Source organism: Lycorma delicatula, chromosome 1 (genome assembly GCF_047948215.1).
Source record: "Lycorma delicatula isolate Av1 chromosome 1, ASM4794821v1, whole genome shotgun sequence".
Taxonomy (NCBI): domain Eukaryota; kingdom Metazoa; phylum Arthropoda; class Insecta; order Hemiptera; family Fulgoridae; genus Lycorma; species Lycorma delicatula.
The window spans coordinates 80,537,264-80,561,649 of record NC_134455.1 but is presented as its reverse complement, the minus strand read 5'-3'; the positions used below and the strand labels follow the sequence as shown (position 1 = coordinate 80,561,649).

Below are 24,386 nucleotides of genomic sequence, written 5' to 3'. Positions count from 1 at the left end.
AAAAAAATATAATTTAAGAACATTTTGTAGCTTTTAAAAAATATATACATTTAATAATACTCTAAACCAAACAAACATATTAATTCAATTAACACAATCACAATTGAAATGATTACAGGGTAACTTACAGATATTCTGTCTGTATATGAATGTGGGAAATTAAGTAACATACCCATCCATATGTCAGATTGGTTGAAAGCATTAACTGCTTGATCATTTGATTGCTAGTCATCAAGATTATTTAACATTTAGACTGTCTCTTTTTCTGTTTAGCTTCCAACTGTAAGGTATTACTTCAGAGAATGAATGAGGATGATATGTGTGAATGTAAATGAAATGTAGTCTTGTACAGTCTCACTCAGGCTGACCATTCCTGAGAAGGGTGGTTAACTGAAACCCAACCACCAAAAAACACCAGTATACAACATCTAGGAGGGTTATTTTTTTTTCAAGGTCCGATCGGTCACGAATAAAAACCCACGCAAAAATCGGATGAACCTTTGCACATGTGTTACACAGCGTCTCTAGTATGGCCTTCAATCACGCCGCATCACTTCGTTTAGTTCTGAACATGCAGCTAGCACGTAAACATGTTTACAACAATAGCATCTCCTGCCAAGTGTGGTAATTAGATTTCTTCAGGCTGAGGGATGTAATGCAGCTGAAATTCATAGACGAATAAGTAATGTGTACGGTGAAACTTCAATGAGCGACAGCAAAGACCGACAATGGTGCAGAAACTTTAAAGCAGGACGTACAGATGTTCATGATGCAGGCGGTCAGGGAAGGAAGCGAGTGTCAACTGATGATCTCATTGAGCGAGTGGATGAGGCAACTCAAGAAAATCATCGGTTCACAATTTCTGTGTTGAGTGATCCGTTTCCTGAAATTTCAAGATCAGCGCTCTACACAACTGTGAGTGAGAGACTTCAGTACCGCAAACTGTGTGTGAGATGGGTTCCCAAGATGCAGTCCGACCATCACAAAACAATGAGAATGGACGCCTCCCTAACGTTTCTCCAGCGCTACCATAATGAAGGAGAAGATTTTTAAACAAAATTGTCACATGGGACGAGACATGGGTCCATTTCAAAACTGAAGAAACAAAAGAACAATCCAAACAATGGATGCATTCTTATTCTCCTAGTAAACTAAAGAATATCAAGCGAACCTTCACCAACAGAAAGTGTATGGCTACTGTGTTCTGGGACTGGAATGGGACTGAAGTGATTAAAAGTTATTTGGTATCATTTAAAAAAGTAAATACGTAATTATTGTAATTCTGCCCTTGCTAAGTCAATAATATTCATGTTTAATATCTCATATAAACAAAACATCTAAAAAACCTTGCTGTTTTCAGAAAAAATACAAACTTTTGATTATTAATCCTTGGAAAATTTTTAAATACCTCTTGAAAAGAAATTCATCAAAAGCACTGTTTATGCAACTAACAGTGCAAATAATTTTGAACAATAACTACCTCATAAATATATTTTTTGCAGTTTGTCATGAAGTTTTCATAAAACAAAACAATTTCATCATAGAGTAATAATATAAACAAATACTAGTATCATATTTGGTTCAGAGGGTTAGGGCTAGCTGTGTGTAGAAAGTAGATATATTAATGTCTGACTGAACTAGTTATATTTTTCACTAATGGTATATTAATATTTAATACTGTTCTTGGCCACTCTTTTGATGGGTTATCACATTCTGGCCTAGTGATCCATGGGTGTAACAAATTACAGCTGCACTCATTATATAAACAAGAAATGCAGCTACCTATGGTCACATCAACATATGATAAGCCCTCGAATCAAGAAAGCTGTATACGATGCACAGTATCATACAATAAATAAAAAAATTAATCAATATCTAGATTATTACAGAAAGAAAGTGTGACTTCAGATTTGATATCAACATTATAGTATAAAACAGGAACAGCAAGAGATAGAACAGTAGGTTACAAAAGTATATTATCCCAAATAAAAAAATAAGCAGTATAAGAAGTTCAAAACAAATGTTTCATAGTTAACTAGATACAAGTAGAACATTCAGTTTCATTTTATAGACATGTAATGGATGGGCAACATAATTATACGTATGGGAAAAACTTTCAATACCTCTTTTTCTAATTTAGTAATTTTCTCCTTCTTTGAACCAACAAGTCTGTCAGATTTTTTTAGTTTTTCCTCTAGCTCTTTAGTTTTCTTTTCTGCTTCATTTAATTTCTTAGTTTTATCACCAATCTGCAATAAGAAAAGAAATTAAAATTTCTTGTTTCAGTCTATAAGTAAATAAAGAAATTGTTCTACTATTTGCATTAGAGCTCTGTGCATAATTAATTTCAATAACTCTCTGTATATTTAATTACATTTGCTTTTGACCAAAAACTTATTGACCATACTTTTAACTAAGGATTAACAAAGGACATATTCATGTACACTCTTTTTTGGAAGTTCATCTTCTACAATTAAATATTATTAACTTCTAATCACAATATGAAATGAATTTATTCAAATAACATTTATACTGGCTTGTCTAGTTTGTGTAAACTCTTGTATATTAAAATGAAATTGTGTAAAACTAACCTGGATGTTTTAAATGCATTAAATTTCTACTTTATTGTCAGGTATAGTTATTTCAGCTTTACTATTAACTGATAGTGCAGAATTTAACCCTGATAAGATTCAATTATAAACTGTTTATGGTCAAAAGTAGAAACCTGTGAGATGATTAAAACAGATTTAAATGAGAATAAAAATATATTAATAGGGGTTATGAGAGTCAATTAAAATTACTAGCATAAAAATACACAAATTACAAACAATGTCAAAAGTTAAAGATAATAATAAATTAATGAAAGAGTTGAGACATAAGGATTCTTGGCATGTAACAATCTTATTACCTGAATGAGGAAACTAACTTAGAAAAATATTGAATCACTTGAAGGCAATTTCCTAATAAATGAATTTTAAATAATTATTTTTAATTAAAATATTTGAAGAGCCAACAGATTTGGCAGGAAAGGCATAAAAAGTAAAATTCAAGAAAATAGTTAACTTAAAAAAAAAACGTTATTGAATGAAAAGAATTAATGTGAGAATTCATAAATTGGTTGCAGATTTTGTAACTTATTAACCTTTAATATAGGCATTGCAGAATTACATCTGCACATTAGGGAATTGAAAAGAAAATTTTCAAAATATTTCTTGAAGTAAAAGATGAAGATTATCATGCTTTTCTTAAATTTGACAAAATTTTAATAGAAGATGATCATATATTTTAGAAGAAACTGAATAAAAATGTTGACATAACTTCTGATAGTCAAGGAAACAATGAAAATATCATTGAAATACTGACTGCTTGCTGGTTAAAATTAATATTGAAGAAAAAACCTGTTTTTACCAAAAGAGAAGTTGTTGAAACATTATGGTTTGAATGGGAGAGAGTGATTAAAATGAAGTTATAATTATTCAGGAAAAAAAGAAGAGGAGGCCTACATTTGGTCTACATAAGATAGAAAGGATGCAACAAGCTGATGTAAGACTAAGACTAACGGTATTGATATGAACAGTGGGAACTGTACAGAAAAAGGAAGGTGTGAAATATTCATTTACTAGTGATAATAATGTTATTAATCATCCAGTCACAGGGATGTATAATTGTTTAAATATTGCCTTTTGGAACTGTCATATAGTTTCAGATCTATATATCTCAGGTAATGGTAACAGTGCGATTTAAATGAATTTGGTATCTCATTATAAATGAAAATAGGCGCAAAATAGAAAGTTGGAAATAATTTTTTTTAAATTAAAATATTTTAGAAAAGGAAGGTAAAACAAATAATTATGGCAGAATTAGTGGGGGAGAGTGATAATTAAATATAATGTAGAAGCTAGTATCGATTATGTTAATAAATTTTATATTTGCTCAGATGTGAAAAATTTATTGTTATATTAGGGGTGTTTACTTTAAATATGACATCACTATTGAGCATACAACAGAAATGGAGAAAGTTTTTGAAAATTATTTGATATATTAAACTTTTCTCTGGCTATTATGAAGGCTTTAAGAATACCAGAGTCTAACCAGCCTTGCAAAGAGGATAGATACTTCTTCCTTCCTTCTTCCTTCTTTCATTTGCACCACAAAAGAGCTTTCTATAACAAGACAAGGGACAAGGAAGGTAGGAAAATTGTCGGACTTAATGAAAAATAATCATTTTTTACTTCCTTGTACGAAGTAAAAAACGTATTGTGATCGCGAAAAAATTTCAGTTTTTAGATTTCAAGGGAAATATCCACTTTGACCATCCCTGAATCCATTTTGACTAGTTTCAGCATGGCATCTGTATGTACATACGTATCTCGTATAACTCAAAAACAATTAGCCACAGGATGTTGAAATTTTTTATTTAGGACTGTTGTAACATCTAGTTGTGCACCTCCCCTTTTGATTGCCTCACATTACAGAGACAACTTAAAGAATAGATGTGATCAAACTGTGTAGCCACAACATACAAACAAACAAAAAATTCCATGCGTTCAGATTAATTTGCATGATGCTGTAATATATTGATTAATAAATATCAAAATGAAACCTAATATCTAAATAAATTTATAAATATTTAATAATATTTTCTTTTAAAAATAATAAGTGGAAAATGTATCAGTCTTTTACCAGACAAACCTGAAAGAACAAATTCTTTCACTTTTTTATTTAAAAAATAAACTTACTAAATTAATCTTTTTTATTATAAATAATTTAAAACTTTTAAATATTTTAAAGATATAATGTGGATAACTCACTGGATGTAGCAACGTACCATAAAGTATTCACAAACAAAAAATTGAAAGCAAAAATCTATTACTGAAATAGTCAATACATGTAATGCTAATTAATTATTAGTGGTATTAGAATTATTAAGGTATTACAATACTGATATGTGATACTGACATCCTTAATCAACTTAGACCTATCTTGGTCAGTTTTCTGTGCTATTTCCAGCTGCTTTTGAACTTCAGAGCATTTCTTCTGTTCTTCCTTAATTTCATTATTTAATTTTTCAATTTCTTTTTTCAGCCTGGTGCCTTCTTCCTTTGCTGCCTTGCATGATTCTGCACAGAAACTAAGTATTTTGTCATCATACATTACATTATCAGTTTTCTTTTTTTAACTACCATGGAATAAACTCAGTAAAAAAATTTTATTTTTAATAGTTTAAAGGTAATATGAAATGCTATTATCTGAATTCACACATCAATTCATTGACAATAATATTTAAAAAAAACAGAAGAAAATTTTGCAGAGAAAATATGTAATAAAGCTTACATCAAGACTTGAAAATTAAAAAATAGAATAACAGAGTTTAAAGTAAATAAAAACTTTTGTTTTTTATACAAACATACAAAAAAAAAACCAAAGGGCTTATACAAAACAAAAATTTTAAAGTAAAATGCCACAGATAACAACAAAAGGAAAAATACAGTGAATACATGGAAGATCAGTTTGTAGTACAAATACCTGAAAACTTCCCAAATAAATTTTTCCAGCACGGACAAGAGATACCACTTATTGGCTACTGTATGAACAAGATAATATGAACTCTTGTATTCCAAATATTTCATTTTTCCCAGAATTAGATTAGTAGTTAATAGTCCAAGTTAATTCAGCCTGGTAGATTCTGGGATGTGTTGTCAGTGTGTACAATTGGATGGCAACTACCACAAAATTTCTTTTCATAGCATTCTTTATGAATGCTTGAAGTACAAGTTAATGTACACAGAGACCATCTTGAAAATATAAATTAAATGATCTTATCAGGTCAGCGTTGGATTTCTGTGTAAACTGGAGGAGTCAGAATTGGGAACAGTGCATAGTTTTATAGTGTACTTAGAAAAAGAAAGGCTCACTGAGGAGATCTAGAGCTCTGCTTGTATTTCTCTTGTATTACATTTTTGTTGATTTTTTTAAAATAAATTATGTTTTTGTTATTTTTTTGTCCTCTGTTATGTTTTAGTGTTACTGTGTTGTTATTGTTCCATGTAATATTTTTATGTTTCGTGTTGTGTTGAACTCTTTTACCTTCTATGGGAATAAGGTAGTTCCATCTATAGGTAGTTCAGTTCCTTTGTTTAGTTATGCCCTTTCAGTATTACTTAAGACTCAGTAAGATGTGTTTTTTTTTTAGTTCATTAAATAGTAGTACAATCATGGGAATGTCTCTTGTGGCATTCTGGCTGAAACACATCCCAAGTCAAAGGTTTCGACTTGGCGGTAAACCCTTTATAGGTAAAAGACCTTAAGGGCTTTTACCTTGGTGGTAAAGCCCATAGTCTTGGTGGCAGAGAGTGTCTTGTCTTCCCCTACGAGTGGTCAGGGTGGTTATGTTTCATCTTGAATGGTTTTCTTCTGCTCTTTTATAAGGGTGACTGATATTTAATACACACTGTAACATAACAGGAGAACAAATGTCGCATAAAGCAATTGGTGCTACACTGTTACAGCTTCATTACTCTACTACTAACTTCCCAAAACTCATAGACCCACACCCTCTTAATTTCTCTCTGTTGTCATTGTCATAGAGTTGAGTATGCCTGCTATGTCATTGCGTCTAAAACAACATGCAGAGATAGAATTTTTAACAGTGGAAAAAATGAATGCTAGTGACATTCATCATTGTCTAAAAGTTGTTTATGATGAAATTGTTGATCCAAGTACGGTGAGTAGACGAGCATTAAAATTTTGTGTTATTAGCTGGTAAAGTAAATACAGAGAATGAACCTCACAACAGAAATGCACAGTTGATAGTACAAATGAAAAGAAAATTAAATGAAACAAATATAACAGTACATTTTGTTTGCTACAAAATCCTACATTTATTTTTCAGTGTAGCCACTATTTACAACCACACATTTCTCCCAAGTGAACCAGTTTTTTCATTCTGCCAATGAAGAATGGTGGTGGTCTTTCCTTGATCTACAACCTCATTGTGTCCTGTTCATCATCTGCAGTGAAATGAATACCCTTAACACCCCTGTTTAATTAAAAAAATTAAAAAAGTGAAAATTGCAGAGCACAAAATTTAATGAGAATGAAGGGTAATGGAATAGGTTCAAATTTCAACTTCGTAAGAGTCTCAGGAGTTACATGTGATGAGTGTGCCCAAGTATTATTGTGTTGCAGAATTATTGGCTCTCTGTGAATTGTCAAAATGTGAATAAATTTCCTAACATATTTTAATGTCTTGCACACAATCTACATATGACCTAGCTATGACTAACATGTGTTTGAAATCCCAGAACACTGTCAAGAGAAGTTTTCTGGCAGAGAATTGAGTTTTGAATTTTTTGATTGCTGCGAACAATAGAACCAGTTTTCCCTACTCTGCCGTTTTGCATCTGGGTCATAATGATTCATCTAAGTTTTTTCCCCACAGTAATATTGAAAAAGAAAGTCATTTTCCTTACCAAGATAATGCTACAAAAACTGTTCATGACATTCCTTTCATTATCATTTTGCTCTTTTCAGTGAATTTGTACAGCACCCATTGTGAATTTACAGTAGCTCAATTGTGCAGTAATGTATCCTACACATTCTTTCAGTATGCCTTTCTAGGTGGCAGTGCATTGCTGTGTGATACAACAGTTCTTTTAAATTAATTCATTCACCTCCTTATCGTACTTCTCATCGGTCACAAAAACTGGTCAACCATTGTGAGATTCATCTTCAATATTCACTTGGCCAGATTCATATGCTTGAAATTTTATTAATTATCAACTCACAGAACTTTGACCAACAGTTTCATTACCATAAATATGAATTTAGATGGTGATGAATGTCACCAGCATTCACTTTTTTATTTTTAAAATTCAATCTGCATGTTTTTTAAATCCACTGACACGCAGGCACACTTGATTTCATAATAACTGGCAACTGTCAGAAAATGAGAGGTGTGGGTCAATCAGTTTTGGAATATTAGTAATAGATTAATGAAACTACAAGATGGCAGCTCCTATTGCTTTGTGAAGCAGTTAGTTTTTCCATAACATTCCAGTGTGCATTACATTTCATCTACGCATTGAATTTTATTGATAAAGATTAACTTCTACATTAACAAAATAATAAATAATTTATCATAGAGGCTGTTCACACATCTGGGTTTACTATTTACACAAAATCAAAAATATAAATAAAGATCAACAAAATATAATTATGTCATATTAGTCTTATAAAATATATAATAAACAATATTATTGACAACTGAAATGTACTGCATAACTTTGGTTTTAATAACTGTACAGTTACACAACTTTCACATGCTAAAAATTCATAGTCGTATGATCACAAAATAATGTGGTTATTAAGTTTTAACTGTGATGGTAATGGTAAGGGTGTTTTAAAATAAAACTATTTTAAAAATGATACTACAGTCCATTTGTAACGGAATGTATGGAGAGTAAGCGTAACATCATGTGTGTCATCTCACAATGAATGCATTAAATTATACACACAAGGGAGTTTTTTAAAGAAATAACTTAGAAACCTGATAAAAATACAAGTTCATAGATTAACTTTTTGTACAAGGCAATAAAGATATTCTCTTGCCAGTGACATAGTCAGGGACAAAATTATAATTATTTTTGTCAAACACAAACTTCATTATAAAATAAAAATCTTACAAACTAATAAATCAAAGGATGTTTAAAGACACAATCAATATTATCCCAAAAATATACTACTCAAAAAAATAATAATTTTTTAAATTAATAATCATGGTAAGTTAAGTAATTTAATATATGGTAAATAAAATATTTAATTTACCTATTTCGGCTTTCAGTTTATTCACAGTTTCCTTTTCAGATAAGGATTTCTTTTTCTCTTCATCAAATTGTTTCTTAAGTTTTTCTTTTTCATTTTCTTCCTTCCTTTTATCTATAAAAAAAACCATTAATTTAAATGAAATAAAATTAAGTTTAAGTACTATTGGTTCATTCACAGCACATCTTCAAAAGAGTTCACAAAGCAAGTAAAAGAAATGTTTCAATGAAAGAAAAGACAATTTATTATTTTCGGGGGAAACTTAACTAAACAGGTTTTTAAACAAGTTATTCCCAAACTGTGTGCTGTGGTGTCCCGGGGAGCCGCGGCCTCTTCACAGGAGTGAGAAAGCTTTATAATTAATTGAACCAAGACATTTATAATTATTAATTTAATGTTAATAAAGTAAAAAAAATAATGAATATACACGAGTTTTATTTTCATATCTTACTTAAGAGTAGTCATACTTTTACTTAGGGTACAGCACCAAGAGAATGAAAAGGAAAGAAAGGTAGGGCGCCAATGAGAATGAAGAGATTGAAAAAGATCCATGGGGGAAACCATACAAGATTATTGTTAAGTATGCTGGGAGACCTAGAGTACTCACTGCTATGGATGTGAAGGCAGCCCAGCACATCACTGATGGATTATTTCTGCATGGAGATGGAGTTCCGGCAACCTCAGGTGAGATAGTGGATCTACCAATATTCATGAAGGAAGAATTGATCACGGCGATGGAACATGTCTCTCATGACAATGCCCTTGGTCCTGATGCATTACCAAACCTTTTGATTAAACTGTCAGTCCAAGCTAATATAGATGTATTTCTCAATGTTTATAATACCTGTCTGAGAATGGGGGTATTCCAAAGCGTGGAAAGCACCGCATCTTGTATTGGTGCTGAAACCTGGTCATGATCTGGTGCTTCCATCGTCTTCTCATATACTGGCGATGATTAATACATTAAGGTAAATCATGGAGCAAGTGCTCCAACAAAGGCTAGTTTGTGCAGTGGAGGATGCAGGCGGCCTCTTGGGGAGACAATACGGTTTTCAAGCTGGCAGGTCTACACTTGATGCGGTGGAGGAGGTGATAGGCACAACTCGGATGTATCTTGCAGAGTGTAAAATGTGTGTGAGAGCAATTGCGTTTCTCATGTCACCATCGCAAATGCTCTCCGGAATCTGCAGGTTCCTGCATATCTGTTAAAATGATTGTCTTACTTAAGAAACAGGCGATGACTTATATGGCAGAGAATGGCGCAATTGTAAGGATCATAGATCGGGGTGTGCCACAGGGGTCAGTCCTTGGACTTACCTTATGGAGTACAGTATATGATGGAGTCAAATTTCACTTCCGGAGGACATTATTGTGTTCAGCTATGCTGATGACATAGTACTCGCAGTCGGGGCTATCACAAAGAGGATAAAATTCAGGCTTTGTATACTAGGATCAGCAGTTGGATGGCTGGAGTTGGCCTTGAGATGGCCCCTGAAAAGATGGAGATTGTACTTATCACCTCTAAGAAAAGACGTCAAACACTGTCATTGGAACTGGTGGTAAGGAGGGTTGATTCCAGAATGGACATTAAATACCTTGGCATCTGGATTGATGCACAATTGAGGTACGGAATCCATGTTATGGAAAGTTGTGAGGGAACAGGGAGGACAATGCTTGCAGTTGCAATCTTACTTCTGAACACCAGGGGGCCTGGAGAACTCAGGAGGAGGTTATTAACAAGTGTGGTGTATTCTTCCCTCTTATATGGGGGCGAGAACTGGGCAGATGTTCTGAGATATAAAAGGTATATGGGGATACTTGCTGCGTTGCATAGGAGATGCTGCCTCCGGATTTCAGCAGCTTATCATGCGATCTCAAGATCGCATGATAGATCTCAATTGACCTACTAATTGCTCACAGAAGGAAGCATAGAGAATTAAGGATGCTTCCTTTTTCAGAGAAGAAGAGATTGATTGTGGCAATTTACAAGGGTTGATGAATATTTGGCAAGAACGATGGAATGCAGGAGAGAAAGGTCGGTGGACTTACCATCTGATTGGGAATGTAAGGAGTTGATGTGCTAGGACTCACAGATCAATTGATTATAGTCTTATGCATTTCCTGGCTGGGCATGGTGGTTACAGATCGTATCTGTTTAGATTCACTCTTGACTATTCAACCGCTGTCCAGCCTACGATGTGGAGGAAACTCCATACCATGTCTTTTTCTGTTGTATGAGGTTCCAGGATGTGTGGAGGTGCATGCTAGATGCCCTGGGTCAGGTGGATATGTTCAGACCTGGGGATTTTCAGCAGATAATACTTCAGGGTATGAAGCAGTGAACTATTATTGCAAATTATAATAGAAAAGTTTTAGAAGAACTTAGTAACTCAGAAAAAACTTATAGGAGATGGCAAGCATTGGTGCGGCCTACAAGGGAATGAGGCGTCGGAGGGTGCCGGGTTGGACAGGTCTGTGGCTGAGTGCCTTGGGGACCCTCTCAAGCTTGAGGGGGATTGCTTTGGTGTGGTGAGGCTGTTGACACGGCACTCCAGTACCTGAGGGTGTTGCTCACATTTTTAGTGATTATGGCTGACAGTCGTGTGGGTAAGTAATAAGTTGGTAAGCAGTTGAGTTTTGTGTGTGTGTGTGTGTGTCAGATGGTAGGTGTGTGTTTTGTGTACTCTGGGTGAGATTGTAGAAATTTAATTAATTTTTGAGTGTACTTTGGTTGATAAGTTATGTCTTGTGGCCATGTCTTCATAATTGTTGTGTGCTTGTCTTGCGTTGGCTTGACTGTAATTTTTTTTATAAATGTGTGTAGTACATCTTAGTACCTATTAGGTGTTCTATTTTTTCTGGATGTTTTCCTCCTTCAGGTATTTTTGATGTGCAGTGTGTGCATGTAGTGGTCTGGTATGGATGATGTTTGCTTGTGGAAACCAAATGTGTGTGCGGGTGCTTATCCACCTCCTGAAGTAATGCTTTATTAGCAGTTTCCCAGGAGGTGGGATCGCCAGGGGTGGAGGTTTAGTCGGTAGTGCACAGGAATACATACGCATTTTCTGTAGCAGGTTGTGGAACCTGCTATAGAAAAGCTTTGTCCGACACTGCTTCAGCGCTTGTAAATGGGGTTCCTCCACCTCAAAAAAAACACAAAGGTAGGACCCCATGGAAAAATTTGTCATGATTTGTCACAAATTATCATTAATATGATGATATTTATTTTTCTGCATTAATAACTATTTAGTACTAACAACTTAACCTAATGGTACTAATAGTTCTGTGAACAGTAGACCTTGCTCATGTTATACAAAATTTAATTAAATCATTTCTAAAAAAATAACATACTACATTAGCAATGTCACAAGAGCTACTTATAGGAACACCAAATGTCACTGACTGCTGACTTTTGAGGAGATATTACCACTATGTCCCATGTTGATTTTTGTCATAATTTTTATTAATTATTTTTTTTGATTTTTTAAATTGTTTTGCAAATACAAGATCTGTTCAGAAAATAACTGAATTTTATTTTTTTAATCTTTAGTCCTAGTCCCCTTCAAAGTACTCCCCTACCCTATTCATGCACTTTTCCCAGCTATGTTTCCATTTCGCAAAGCGGTCCTGGATAGCTTCATTTGAAATGGCTTAAATGTCATCAATAGTCTCAAAACGGCATCCTTTCAACACTGATTTTAATTTTAGAAATAAGAAAAATTTGCAAAGAGTCAGGTCTAGCGAGTAGGATGGTTGAACGAGACAATCATCTGATTTTTGGCATAAAATTAAAGAATAGACAAAGCTGAATGTATAGGCGCATTGTTGTGCTGAAGGAACCATGAGTTGTCTTGCCATAACTCGGGTCTCTTTATACAGATTTTTTTCACGTAACCGTTGTATAACGCATTGATAGTAAGCACAGTCCACTGTTTCACCTTGAGGCAAGAATTTAAAATGCACAATTCTATTAAAATTAAAAAACAAAAGAGAGTTCAGTTATTTTCTCAACAGACCTTATAAGCAGTCTGAGGAAAAACGATAAAAAATAAATTAATTGAAAACAACTTGGTATTCAGTAGTGTATTGAGAAAGGCACCATGTTGAACAATAACAGGAGAGCAGCTTCACAGATAAATGTCAGGAATTTGAAGTAAAATGTAAACTCTAATGTTAGCTAATGATAGAAATTAAATTGCAATAATACCAGGAATAGATTGTAATGGGAGTGAAGAGGACATCGTGTGTCCTGTTTGTAGTAAGTCTCTTGGCATTGGAAATCTCCCCTCAGCACACCTACTTTCTACTCCCTTCTAAAAAAAGTAGGAACTACCATGTACATTATTCCACTTAAAAACAAGGAGAATTTACTGCTCATAAAAAAAAATAAATCAAAAATATATTAGACTGTATCACAAACAGATGGTATGTCATGGGCTGAGTTGACATGCTTCACTCATTAATTATAATTGGTACAGCATTACACACGTTCCATAAAAGGTCTATTTTTTTTAATTTTTAGGTAAAGAATATAGGAATATAACTGGACTATTTGTCAAAAGTTTATTAAAATTACAGGTTTCCATCACATTTCACTTGGTTTGAAAATGAAACTACTAATTACACAACCCAGCCTTTGTATGATTAATTTTAATTAAATATTTGCTGAAGTTAAGTAATATCAGCTATCTATGCATATATAATTTAGAACATATTCATATATAAAAATATATAGTGATTCAGAAAGAATTAACAAACTTTCAAGACATATTCTTCTGGTGAAAATAAAGAAAAAAGTTCATATAAACATAGGTTTGCAAACACTTTGTTAGTGAGTGTGGGCTGGCCAAGGAACTGAATTGAATTGCCACTTTCAGTGTTAATGTAGCTAAAATATTATTCAATATAATGTTCTATCATAATGAAATTGTTAAATGTATTTAAAAATCTTTTACCTGATGTAATGGAATAATTTTTGGAAGCTGTAGGATTCACTATCACATATTCACATATCAAAGCCATAACAGACATCCCAGTTAATGCCAAAATCATTGACTACAGGCATGAACTGTCAGGCTGGTTTAAGAGGTTAATATTAATTTAAGATTTCTTTTTATTATGTAAAAATTATCAAATTTAATTAAATTAAATGATCTAGATCTGAGTTTTAAGTGTTTTGAGTTACTCATAATTATGAATAACATATTGCCGACTTCCATGGCATGAGTGGTAGCATCTCAGCCTTTCATCCTCCAGAGGTTCTGGATTCAAATTCCACTCAGGCATGGCATCTTTTATATGCTACAAATTTCCATTTGGGCTAAATGACAACAGCAGTCAATGCCCGCACATCTCATAAAAAAAATAACAAAAACAGATTAAATGAAATTCAGCAAACACACACTTACCTTCCTCAAGTCGTTTTATTTCCTTTTGAAGTTTATCAAGTTCCTTATCTGCTTTATTTTTTTCTTGCTTTAATTCTTTCTGAGTCTCTTCTAACTTCTTATTCAACTCTTCAATTTCACTTTTTAATTTTGTACTAGTAATATCTTCTTTTGGTGTCTTTATAGATTCTTTGCGTTCTTTTTCAGATTTACGTAATGCCACAAGTACTTCGCCTAAAACAAGATAAGATGTAAAAGATTGCTTTTCTATATATTTAATACTACAAAATAAATTAGTGTTAATTAATTTAAACCACAGATTATTACTGTGGTATATAAAATGGTATATACAATTGTACAACCAGATGCTATCAAGTTATAATCTCAATTACAATTCAACAACTGGTTCTTTGCAATATCAGGCTGATCATTCTCAACATAAGATCATTTATTTGACTTAGCCTACCAAAGTATAAAAATAAATTGGAGACTCAAATTTAAATAAATATACCTTTAACTGAATTAAAACTAGGGTCATGTATTATCACAGAGTATTTATTATAATAACTGATAAGAGGTGAAGCCAAACATACAAGAACACCCAATGTTGATCAATATGACTATTTCTTGGTCATTATGATTTCAGAGAACTATACAACAATAGTTTTCATCATATTTACTTAGAAAATTTTTCTATTTATTTAACACATCAACCTAAATACTTTTTCATGAAACTGAAGAACTCTGGTTTATAATAAATGTGAAAATGAAACGTTTAAATGGGTTTGTAATGAACAAAAACCATCCGTAATAGGGGATCAAATGGATCCTTGTAATTGTTACTTAACTTGCAAAATAAAAAAACTGGAAGCTTTTTTCTTTCTACAAGCCTAAATCAAACCACTGATTTCATGTACATTCAATTATGTACAAAATATATAGTATTCTATTTCCTTGTTTTTTAAACTAATTCTTGGCATAATCTGCATATAAAAATATTTGAATATTACACGCTTGAAACATGAACATTGTATAGGTGAAGTCAATTTCTTAAAAAAATATATTTTATTAAAAATTCTTTTCATAAATATGTTTTTCACATATAAACACATAATGCATAAAGAGCAAACATTAGGTATAGAAATTTAATTAAAGGCTACGTTAAAAATAAATGTCAAAAATGGAGAAGCAGAATAATAATTTTGAAAAATAGTTTTTTTTTAAATATAATTAATTTGATGATTCAGAAATGTGTTTCATTACATAAATAAATAAAAAAGAAATAATTACAAAAATAAAGATAATAAAAACTCTAAACACAAGAAAAAAAGAAAGGAATTTTTATCCTAGATAAAAACATTTAAAATAATTTTTATACGTTCCAGAAGAAATAACTACAGAAAATTTACCAAGAATTTATACTCTCATAGTATTAATTTTATAACATTAAAATACTAAATAATAAATGCAATGGAAAAAATTACAAGATTTCCAAAAATAAAGCAAAATCTTTAAAAAATACAAAATTGCATATAAAAAACTAGCAACAAACACTAAAAACTGATTTCCATCCGATACAACCAAAAGAGTAGGTAAAAACTTAGAACAATAAACAAAAACTTAATTTCTGCAGAACCTCAGGTGCTTTGGGATAATGGAATGGAGTTCCATGACTGGTACTAACTTCCAAAGCAATTTTTAAATCATAAGGTGCCAATCATCTTCAGTAAGTTCACAGATCGATCAGATGTCATCCATCACATGTGTCCTGGAATGCCTACTGAGACTCTCATTTTCTAAAGCTTCATGCTCTTCTTTAAATTTGTTGGCAGTCATAGATTTGTGACAATGTCACATCTCTAAACTGCAAATGCAGTCTAGTTAAAATTTTGGAGGGTATCATACTCTCATTTGTGAGAAATTTCACGATAACAAATTGTGCAACTGATGATGGAACTTCTTCCTCTGACATGAAGCTACTAGTCAAAGAATTGCAAAGGCTGAGCCAGCTGGAGTATATATCCCCTCCCACATTTTCACCATCAATATCCCTACATACAAGCCCACTTATGTTCGTACATGACTCGTGAAGACAAAAGTCCAGTTTACATTTGACTGACCCTCATGCAAATAAATATAACATACTTATTGACTCGACATAGTATAATCTTTAAAAAAAAAGGTGAGAACAGAAGTGTGATTATCAGTACTTAATTTATGATTGGCTATAGTTTACAAAACAAAATACTAACTGGAACACTACATTAATTTGTAGTTGATGCAGTTATATGTCAAATTACTTTTTACAACTAAAAATAATGATAGAAGTAAAATCCTATATTTGATCAGGAAGGTACTTTGTATAGAAAGATTCAGTGTAAATAATCTAAAAATAAACTTATAAATAGTTGAATGATAATTGAGATAGTAAAATAGTTTTGCAATAGTCTGCAAATTTCTGAAAAATAGTATAAGTTTTCCAGTGGATGGTTGTGAAATTCCTAAACTGCAATTCATTTAAAAAATATACTACAAAAATAAGTAAATAAAAGTTACGAAAAGAATTTAAAGTAGTTTTTTTTTTTATATATTTTGAGTACTGATGATCTACCACTTCACTCATAATTCTTTACCAATTCTGTCTCCCTAAATTTCTCAATTAGCGCTTTTATACTATGTCAATTAGAAACTAACTAGTGTATATGGAAAGTTAATAAAAAATTGGACGTTCATTGTTAGTGTGTACTCGCCACGCTTTAGGAAGGTATATTAAATGAGAAATATTCACTGTGCAAAAATTAACATCATTCTGAGTGCACAAGGAAAGACACAGTCTCAAAGTTCAAAGGCAGCAAAACATAGAATAAACAATAAAGAATCAAGAGACAACTTTTCATGTCAAGGTCACCACCACGACATGAGGCCTGACTGGCTCATGGAAACAATTGCACACAAAGCAGGATTACCAAGCTTTGCAGAAAACATTACTGACAGTGCATGAAATATAGTCCCTCAACATATAATTCTGTTTATAAAATTGTATAATTACTTTTCTAAAACACTGTATATGTTACAATTACTAAACTACTTCTTATTAGCATACCTTACTATTAATCGGACCTCCATAAAATACTACATTCAAGAAATGCTTTTTATAATATATTCTGGATTTAAATTTTAGGAGTTCTGACCTCTCTAAAATGGTAATGTGCTTGGTTTAGCCCATCAAACATCTTAAACATTCATTTGGCTTCTTGACCAAATCCTAAAATATATTTTAGATAGCAGCAAACATACCTAAATAGCAAAACATAATTGATAAATGAAGTATATTAATAAAAAATAAATTACCTATTTCACTTTCTAAGTCATCTACCATCTTCTTCAGCTGAAGTTTGGTTGTTAAATCAGTTGGTTTTTTAGGTGTTCTTTTGTGGTAGAAAGTAGCAATATCTGCCATTGCTTCTTCTTTTAATCGTATTAACGAGTCCTTTAATTTTACCTTTTCTGATTCAACCTGAAATTAATACAATAATTATGATTACATGTAAATCAAATTCAAGTGAAATAATAAGAATAAAAAATGAATTGTTATTTGAAAAGAATGAAATTGACGGCTATTTAATTACAAGAATCAGAAAATCACAATCTAAAAGCAATCAAGACTATTAACAAGATAAAACTGTAATTAATTGAACAATTTCTCTTCTATTTTCAGGTATAAGTTACTACTTAAAGACACATATTCTAGATAATCAATTGAAACTACAAACAATTTTTATACAATTTTGGGTTTAGGTAAGCTCTAATTACAACCATAACTAAACTTTTTGTAAAATAAAATTCAATAATTATATGACTCACCTTAAAAATTCTTGGAAATAAGTTCCTGGAAAACATTTTATAATTAAGTTGCACTTCCTTTTTGGCAAAATAAAGTACTTTTTTTTACCATTGGTTGTCAAGAGAGTTATTGATCACAAATAAAGTCATAAGGGTTTAGAGACCATCCAAAGATAGCCAACCTCAAATACAATATTAATAATATAAATCACCTCTCATGACATAAACAAAGCAATTAATTAACAAAAAAAAAAGATAACAGATAACAAATAATAAAGTCTGATAGTAATAAAGTCACAAAATATGAAAGTCATCCAAGACATATTAATGTCAGATAAAAATAGTATAAATTATAAAAGTTTAAACTAACTTAACATAATAATCATTGCATCATCCCACAGGTCATGTGCTCCACTGGTCATCCATACTCTCAAAGATCAACAGGTCCAGTAGATGTAACCACCTCAATTGTCTTACTTCCACTATTGTAAGTAAATTCAGCACCAAATGATTAACATGATTGTTCAGCTTTATAAGTAGTCCCTATTGAACTTCCATATCTCTTCACAAACATGTGGCAAAAAAATACTAGTTAAAGAATTATTTTTTTCAATGTCTATTTTTTAAAGATTCTAATTTGCGTAAAAAATAACTTTTACTGAAAAATTATTTACAAATATTTTCTTGAGTAAATATATGTACAGTATATAACTATAAATAAATATACAAAGCTATCAAACTATGGCAAATTTAATTTGAAAACTATACCTTCATTAGTTGTGATTTTAGTTTATCAAACTCAGCCAAGGAGACTTCTTTACCATCTTTTTTAACAGGAGTAGAATTTTTCCCCTTATCACTTTCATATTTTTCTACCTGAAATGTTATAAAGATATTGTTAACAAGAAAGTTTAATTTTTCTAAATAAACAATTCATCTTCTTTTTTTATTAAAATTAGTAAATTCACAAATAACTAGCAGACCCGGCAATGCTTCACTATTACTAGATTTGAATATATATAGATTAAATGAACACATTTTTTTAATGAAAACATTAAAAAAATTAATATCTGGAACTTTACAAAATTTAACCTTTCACTTCATCTATTTTTCCCTATTTCTCTATTACCCTGTTTATCTTTTTCCCTTCCTCTCTTTTTCTCTATTTCCTTTTTTCCCTTCTTCCCTTATCCATATTTCCCTATTTCCCCTTTCCGTTTTCCTATTTTCCACATGTAAATCGGTCCAGTAGTTTTTTAGTCTATAGCAGACACACAAATGAACATTGCCTTTTATATATATATATATATATATAGAAGAAGAAAGTCTGTATATTTCTTTGTTTGTTTCATAAATATTTTAAAAATGGTGCCATCTAGCAAGTCCATTTTTTTGCAGAGGTATTTCTTTCCATGTAAGTAACATATATTCTGAATATGAGCCAAATTAGACCATAAATACAATTTTTTGAAATATGTCGACCCCTGCACCACCTAGCAGGCCCAAACTAATTCAGAAACCTTCGCAGGCGTGTGCACAACTTACCAAAGTTTCATCGCAATCAGATGAATGGTATAGGAACATACAGGACAAACATACAAGCATTCATTTATATATATATATATATATATATATATATATATATATATGATCTGAATTAAACTTTAATTAACAACATACTAAATCAAATTGTATAATAAAAATTCTTTAAAAACCTACTTCCACACATTTTCAGTTATCTTTACAACTAACCTCAGTGGCTCTGGTGCTACTACTTTTTACACTGATATCAGTAATTTTTAATTAACAATGGCAAGAATTATTACCATTTCCTAGAAAACTTTTTATCAAATTATTTGAATGAATTTCTTTTGGTAAGTAAGAATAACATGTAGTTCATGACGATGGTCCCCCACAAACTTAAGTACCATTGTCCATCAGTATTTGGAAAGTTGCTATCATGAAAAGTAAACTGATCATCCAGTACCAATACCTTGGTCTACAATAACACCTGATCTAAACTCAATAGATTTCTACTTCTGGAGATACCTAAAACATATGATCACATACAGTACATCAGTTATGAAAAGGGTGTTGCTAAAGTGTTGAAGATCTTCAGTACAAAATTGAGGAAATTTTTTAGACATATCAGAGCTATATTGGGGATTTTTGAAAGGGTGAGATAATGACTGGGTATTCCAGAATATTGCCACTAATGGAGCCTATTTTGAACATTTACTGTAAACAGATTGAAAGTAAAATTAGTGTGCAATTATTTGTCTATGAACATCATTCAATAATTAAAAACACAAATTGCTCTAAAGCTAAAATAGTTTATTTAACGAATTTGACATTTTTTCACTTTTAAACATAATCTCCAGCAACATTAATAACTTGTTCCATCTCTGAATCGCTTATTTATGCCTTCTGTAAAAAACTTTTGTATTGACATCAGAGCCAATTTAGCATTTTTTTTTTGATGTCATTAAAATTCTTACTCTTTAGCACTTACTTGAGTGGACCAAACAAATGGAGATTTGATTGGGCCAGATCAGGACTGTATGGAAGGTAAGGTTGAACTTCCCATGAAGTTTTCAATGGTTTCTCAAGTTACTTGAGCTGTGTAGGCAGTATCATGAAGCAGAATGATGCCTTTGCACTGAGATCCAAGGCATTTTTTCAACACTGACGGCTTCACTTTGTTGATAATCATTTCACAGTAGCATACACTATTTATAGTTCACTGATCTAGAAAATCTACAAAAACTGAGTCTTTTGTATTCCCAAAAGATTAGCATCATGGTTTTTCCTGCTGATCATTGGGTTCAGAATCTTTTCTTGGCACGTGAACTTGTGTGTTCCATTCCATGCTCTGTCGTTTTGATTCCAGTTCATAATATTGAATCCATGATTCATCAGGTTAGAATAATGTACAAAAAATTCACCTTCCTACTGATATCATTGTTTCAGCTCTATGCACACTTTGTGTACATGTGTGTCTCATTACGTTGATCTGTCAACTTTCTTGGAACACATTTTGCACTTAATCTATGGAAAAGGTAACATTTTGTAATTTTACAGCAATAATATCGCCTGAAATCCATCAATCGTCTTGTATGAGAGAGTTTATGTGATTTTTCAAGGCTGGAGTTGAAATGTCAATTGGATGTCCAGACAGTATTTGTCAGTTATTGAAGTTCAACCTCATTAAATCTTTTTACCCTCTTGTAAAAGTTTCTGCAGATCATAAAATCTTGACCGTATTGTTTGGTCATGTGAGGGTAAATATTAACCAGTTTTTCAACTTTGGAAAGCAAAAAACAAACCACTACATTCTATTCACCTAATTTGCAAACTTCAAGAGGAGTCACAATCATAAAATGAGATTTTGAGATAAAAAGCAAAACAATTTTACTCAAAAAGCTGATCAAAAGTCATCACAGGATTATTCATTTACTGTTCGGAAAGTATCATGGCTCCACAGCATTTTTGTTTTATTATTGAATGACTCTCACACTTAATGTTGTAATTATTTAATTGTTTTAAATTTAATTAAATCTACAGTTCATTGTAACTGCATAAAATTGATTATATCCTATTATTATGATCTACAATCGTCCACTCAATCATTGTTAAGAGCAGTTTTGCGTAATTAAATGGCAGAGAATTGTGTTATTAGTAATAAATATTGTAATTTATTTAATTAATTTAAAATACATAAAACCATTAATCAGAATGCTTACATGCTGCAGAAACAATGATGACAGTCAAAACATTGATAATAGAAAAGATAGTTAAAAAAAACAAAGGACAATTTTAAGAAAAATATCTAAATGAAGAAATTATCAAACTACCTTAAAATCAAATGAAGAAATTTACCAGAAGTTTGAAAAAATAATAGACTGAAAAAATAAAGTAAAATCAGGCTTTTACTGACTTTAAAAAATGGAGGGCAACAGATTAACAAAAAGAAACTTTGATTATCTTCCTAAATTAAAAACTAAAAATAACTGGTTCAAGAAATCAAAAAAGATCTAAATGAATTAAAAATTCAAGCAAAAGAAATTTTGACTAAATACTTTTCAGAAATAAAAAATTTCAAGAGATATCAGGAAAAACAAAGAGGAAGAAAGTTTTCCCAAAAAGAGAGAGATGAAGTTAGTCAAAGATTGAAAGAGTACTGGCAGAAAGGGAACAAAATTCAAAATAAAGCTGTTTTTAATTCTATCCATAGATGATCCAAATGAAAAAAATTCATTTTATAAGTAATGTTTCACAAGTTAAAAATAATGCTGTAAAAATAATTTACAGCAAATTTAATTAGTCATTCATTATTTATTATTGAAAATATTTTTAAAATTCACTCTTATTCAAATTAATTAATGCTAGTAGTAATTAACCGTAAAAAAAATTAAATAAGTACTATACAGTACTTATTTACCGACTTGACCCGGATATTTTTTACCATCTACTGCCTGTCATAAGAGAACCGCTTGGCAGACTTTTAATTTACTGGTGATAGGGAAAAAATCCAGATGAAAATTATGTTTTCAATTTTGTGTAATAACCAGACTGTTTGTAGACTGATTTTCAGAAATAGCCTATTAATTTTTAATGAAAGGGTTAACAGTTTATCTCATAAAATGTATTTTGGCAAAGCTAAGGATTACCTAAATATAAAAGTTTAAAACATTGATATGATTACTATTTTGAAATTTGTACCTTTTTGTTTGCTTCTTCTAGTTGTTTTTCCAGTGTATTTACTTTCTCTTTCAATTCAATCAATGCTGAAGAATCTGATGCAGAAGTTTTTTTGGTCCCACGAGTTAGCATCATTCTCTTATTTTCTGCAACCAATTTTTCATTATCGGATTCAAGATTTTGATTTCGTGTTCGTAATACACTTGCTTCTTGTTCAACAACTTGTAGCTGTCTTTTAAGATCAAGAGCCTCACTACTAGCATCAAGTGACCTATAAAAATAAAAAAAATTATTAAAGATTTTTAAAATTAATTCAGATTTAATTGTTTTTATAAATAAAAAAAATTAAATATGATCATCAATTTTTAATTTACTTCTATGTAACAGTAATGGGACTATGTTAATTAAGCAAAATGAAGATGGAACAAAATGTGCCCATTAAAATATAGCGTATAAAGGAAACATACACAAGAAAATAAAACCAGAGTATTGAGCAATTTAGTCCCTACGATTAAAAACTGAAAAAAGTGACAGCATCAAAATTATCAAGAAATATTATTAATTGAACAACATAAAAAAATTCTTGGAAGGATTATTTTAAATAGAATAAGGAGGAGGATTGATGAAGTAGTGAGTGAAAAAGAAGAAGAGCATACTTTGGTGAAAGTATATCAGTTTAATATTTGTTTTATGTTAACTTTCTAAGAATTGTGAATATAGAGACATTAGTAACTAGGTTAGGTTTAAGTAGGCACATTACATATTAAGTAGACACATTGATTGTCTGAGGTTACTCCAGTCTCAAACAATCAATATCCAATGACAATTCAAAAGAAAGAACTTACACTAACTTATTTGAGGAAGTGTATACTGAAGGAACACATACAGGGTTACAATATTGTGCTTAAAACTGTCAAAAAATGGATTATGTAAAAAAGCATATTTTCTTGAAGTAACAAAATGAATTATAATCTAACTTATTCAGTTTAATGCAATAATAGATCTTATAACAAGTCATGTTAAAGAAAACATTCAATGGAGAATGAATTAAGTGATATTTGTTGATAATATATAGTAATCTAGGATGAGAGTAATGAAATTATTAAAATCAGTTGGCTAAATGAAATGAAATTACACCTTTTAATAATGATGAATAGGGATAACAATTTTTAAATGATGTAACTTTGGAGGAAATGTTTTGAAGGTGGTGACACTAAAAAGAATGACCCAACACTGAATTGATCTGATGACCAATAGTGAATCAGGAAAAGGAAACTGATCTTATTAAAATGAATTTTTATATCACAGTCCATGAGTAAGGTTTGTGTGCCCTATTTGAAAATGGCAAATAACATTCTCCTGATAACAATGGCAAATAACAGTTCCACGGAGCACAGTATCCTTAATATATCGGAGTTTATTATTTTCCTTGAAGAGTGTATTTAACAGAATTAATAAAATTGGTAGTAGTAACATGAGTGGTGGAAGAATGGTAAAGTGTCTTTAGCTGAATCCGCATGTTCATTAGCTGGGATTCCCACATGGCTAAGGACCCAGCAGAAACTCACTTGTGTGTTGTGATGGTTCAACTAAGTGATTGCATTATAGATTTTGGTGATGATAGGATGTCTA

General features: G+C 31.3%; 1 protein-coding gene across 6 annotated transcripts in view; it reads right to left on the bottom strand.

Annotated features, from left to right (window-relative positions):
* The window catches only part of LOC142319510 (uncharacterized), a 341,658-nt gene that overhangs the window by 120,054 nt on the left and 197,218 nt on the right, over window positions 1-24,386 (bottom strand). For all 6 annotated transcript variants that reach the window (XR_012755208.1, XM_075356870.1, XM_075356889.1 and 3 more), the window contains exons 18-24: window positions 22,776-23,025; window positions 18,822-18,929; window positions 17,562-17,727; window positions 14,232-14,444; window positions 8,827-8,937; window positions 4,960-5,120; window positions 2,124-2,249 (exon numbers count right to left, since the gene is read on the bottom strand). Coding sequence is in view for 5 of the 6 variants with exons in the window: in XM_075356870.1 (XP_075212985.1) it covers window positions 2,124-2,249; window positions 4,960-5,120; window positions 8,827-8,937; window positions 14,232-14,444; window positions 17,562-17,727; window positions 18,822-18,929; window positions 22,776-23,025 (1,135 nt within the window). In the remaining variant the exon portion in view is untranslated. The remainder of the gene's footprint in view (window positions 1-2,123; window positions 2,250-4,959; window positions 5,121-8,826; window positions 8,938-14,231; window positions 14,445-17,561; window positions 17,728-18,821; window positions 18,930-22,775; window positions 23,026-24,386) is intronic.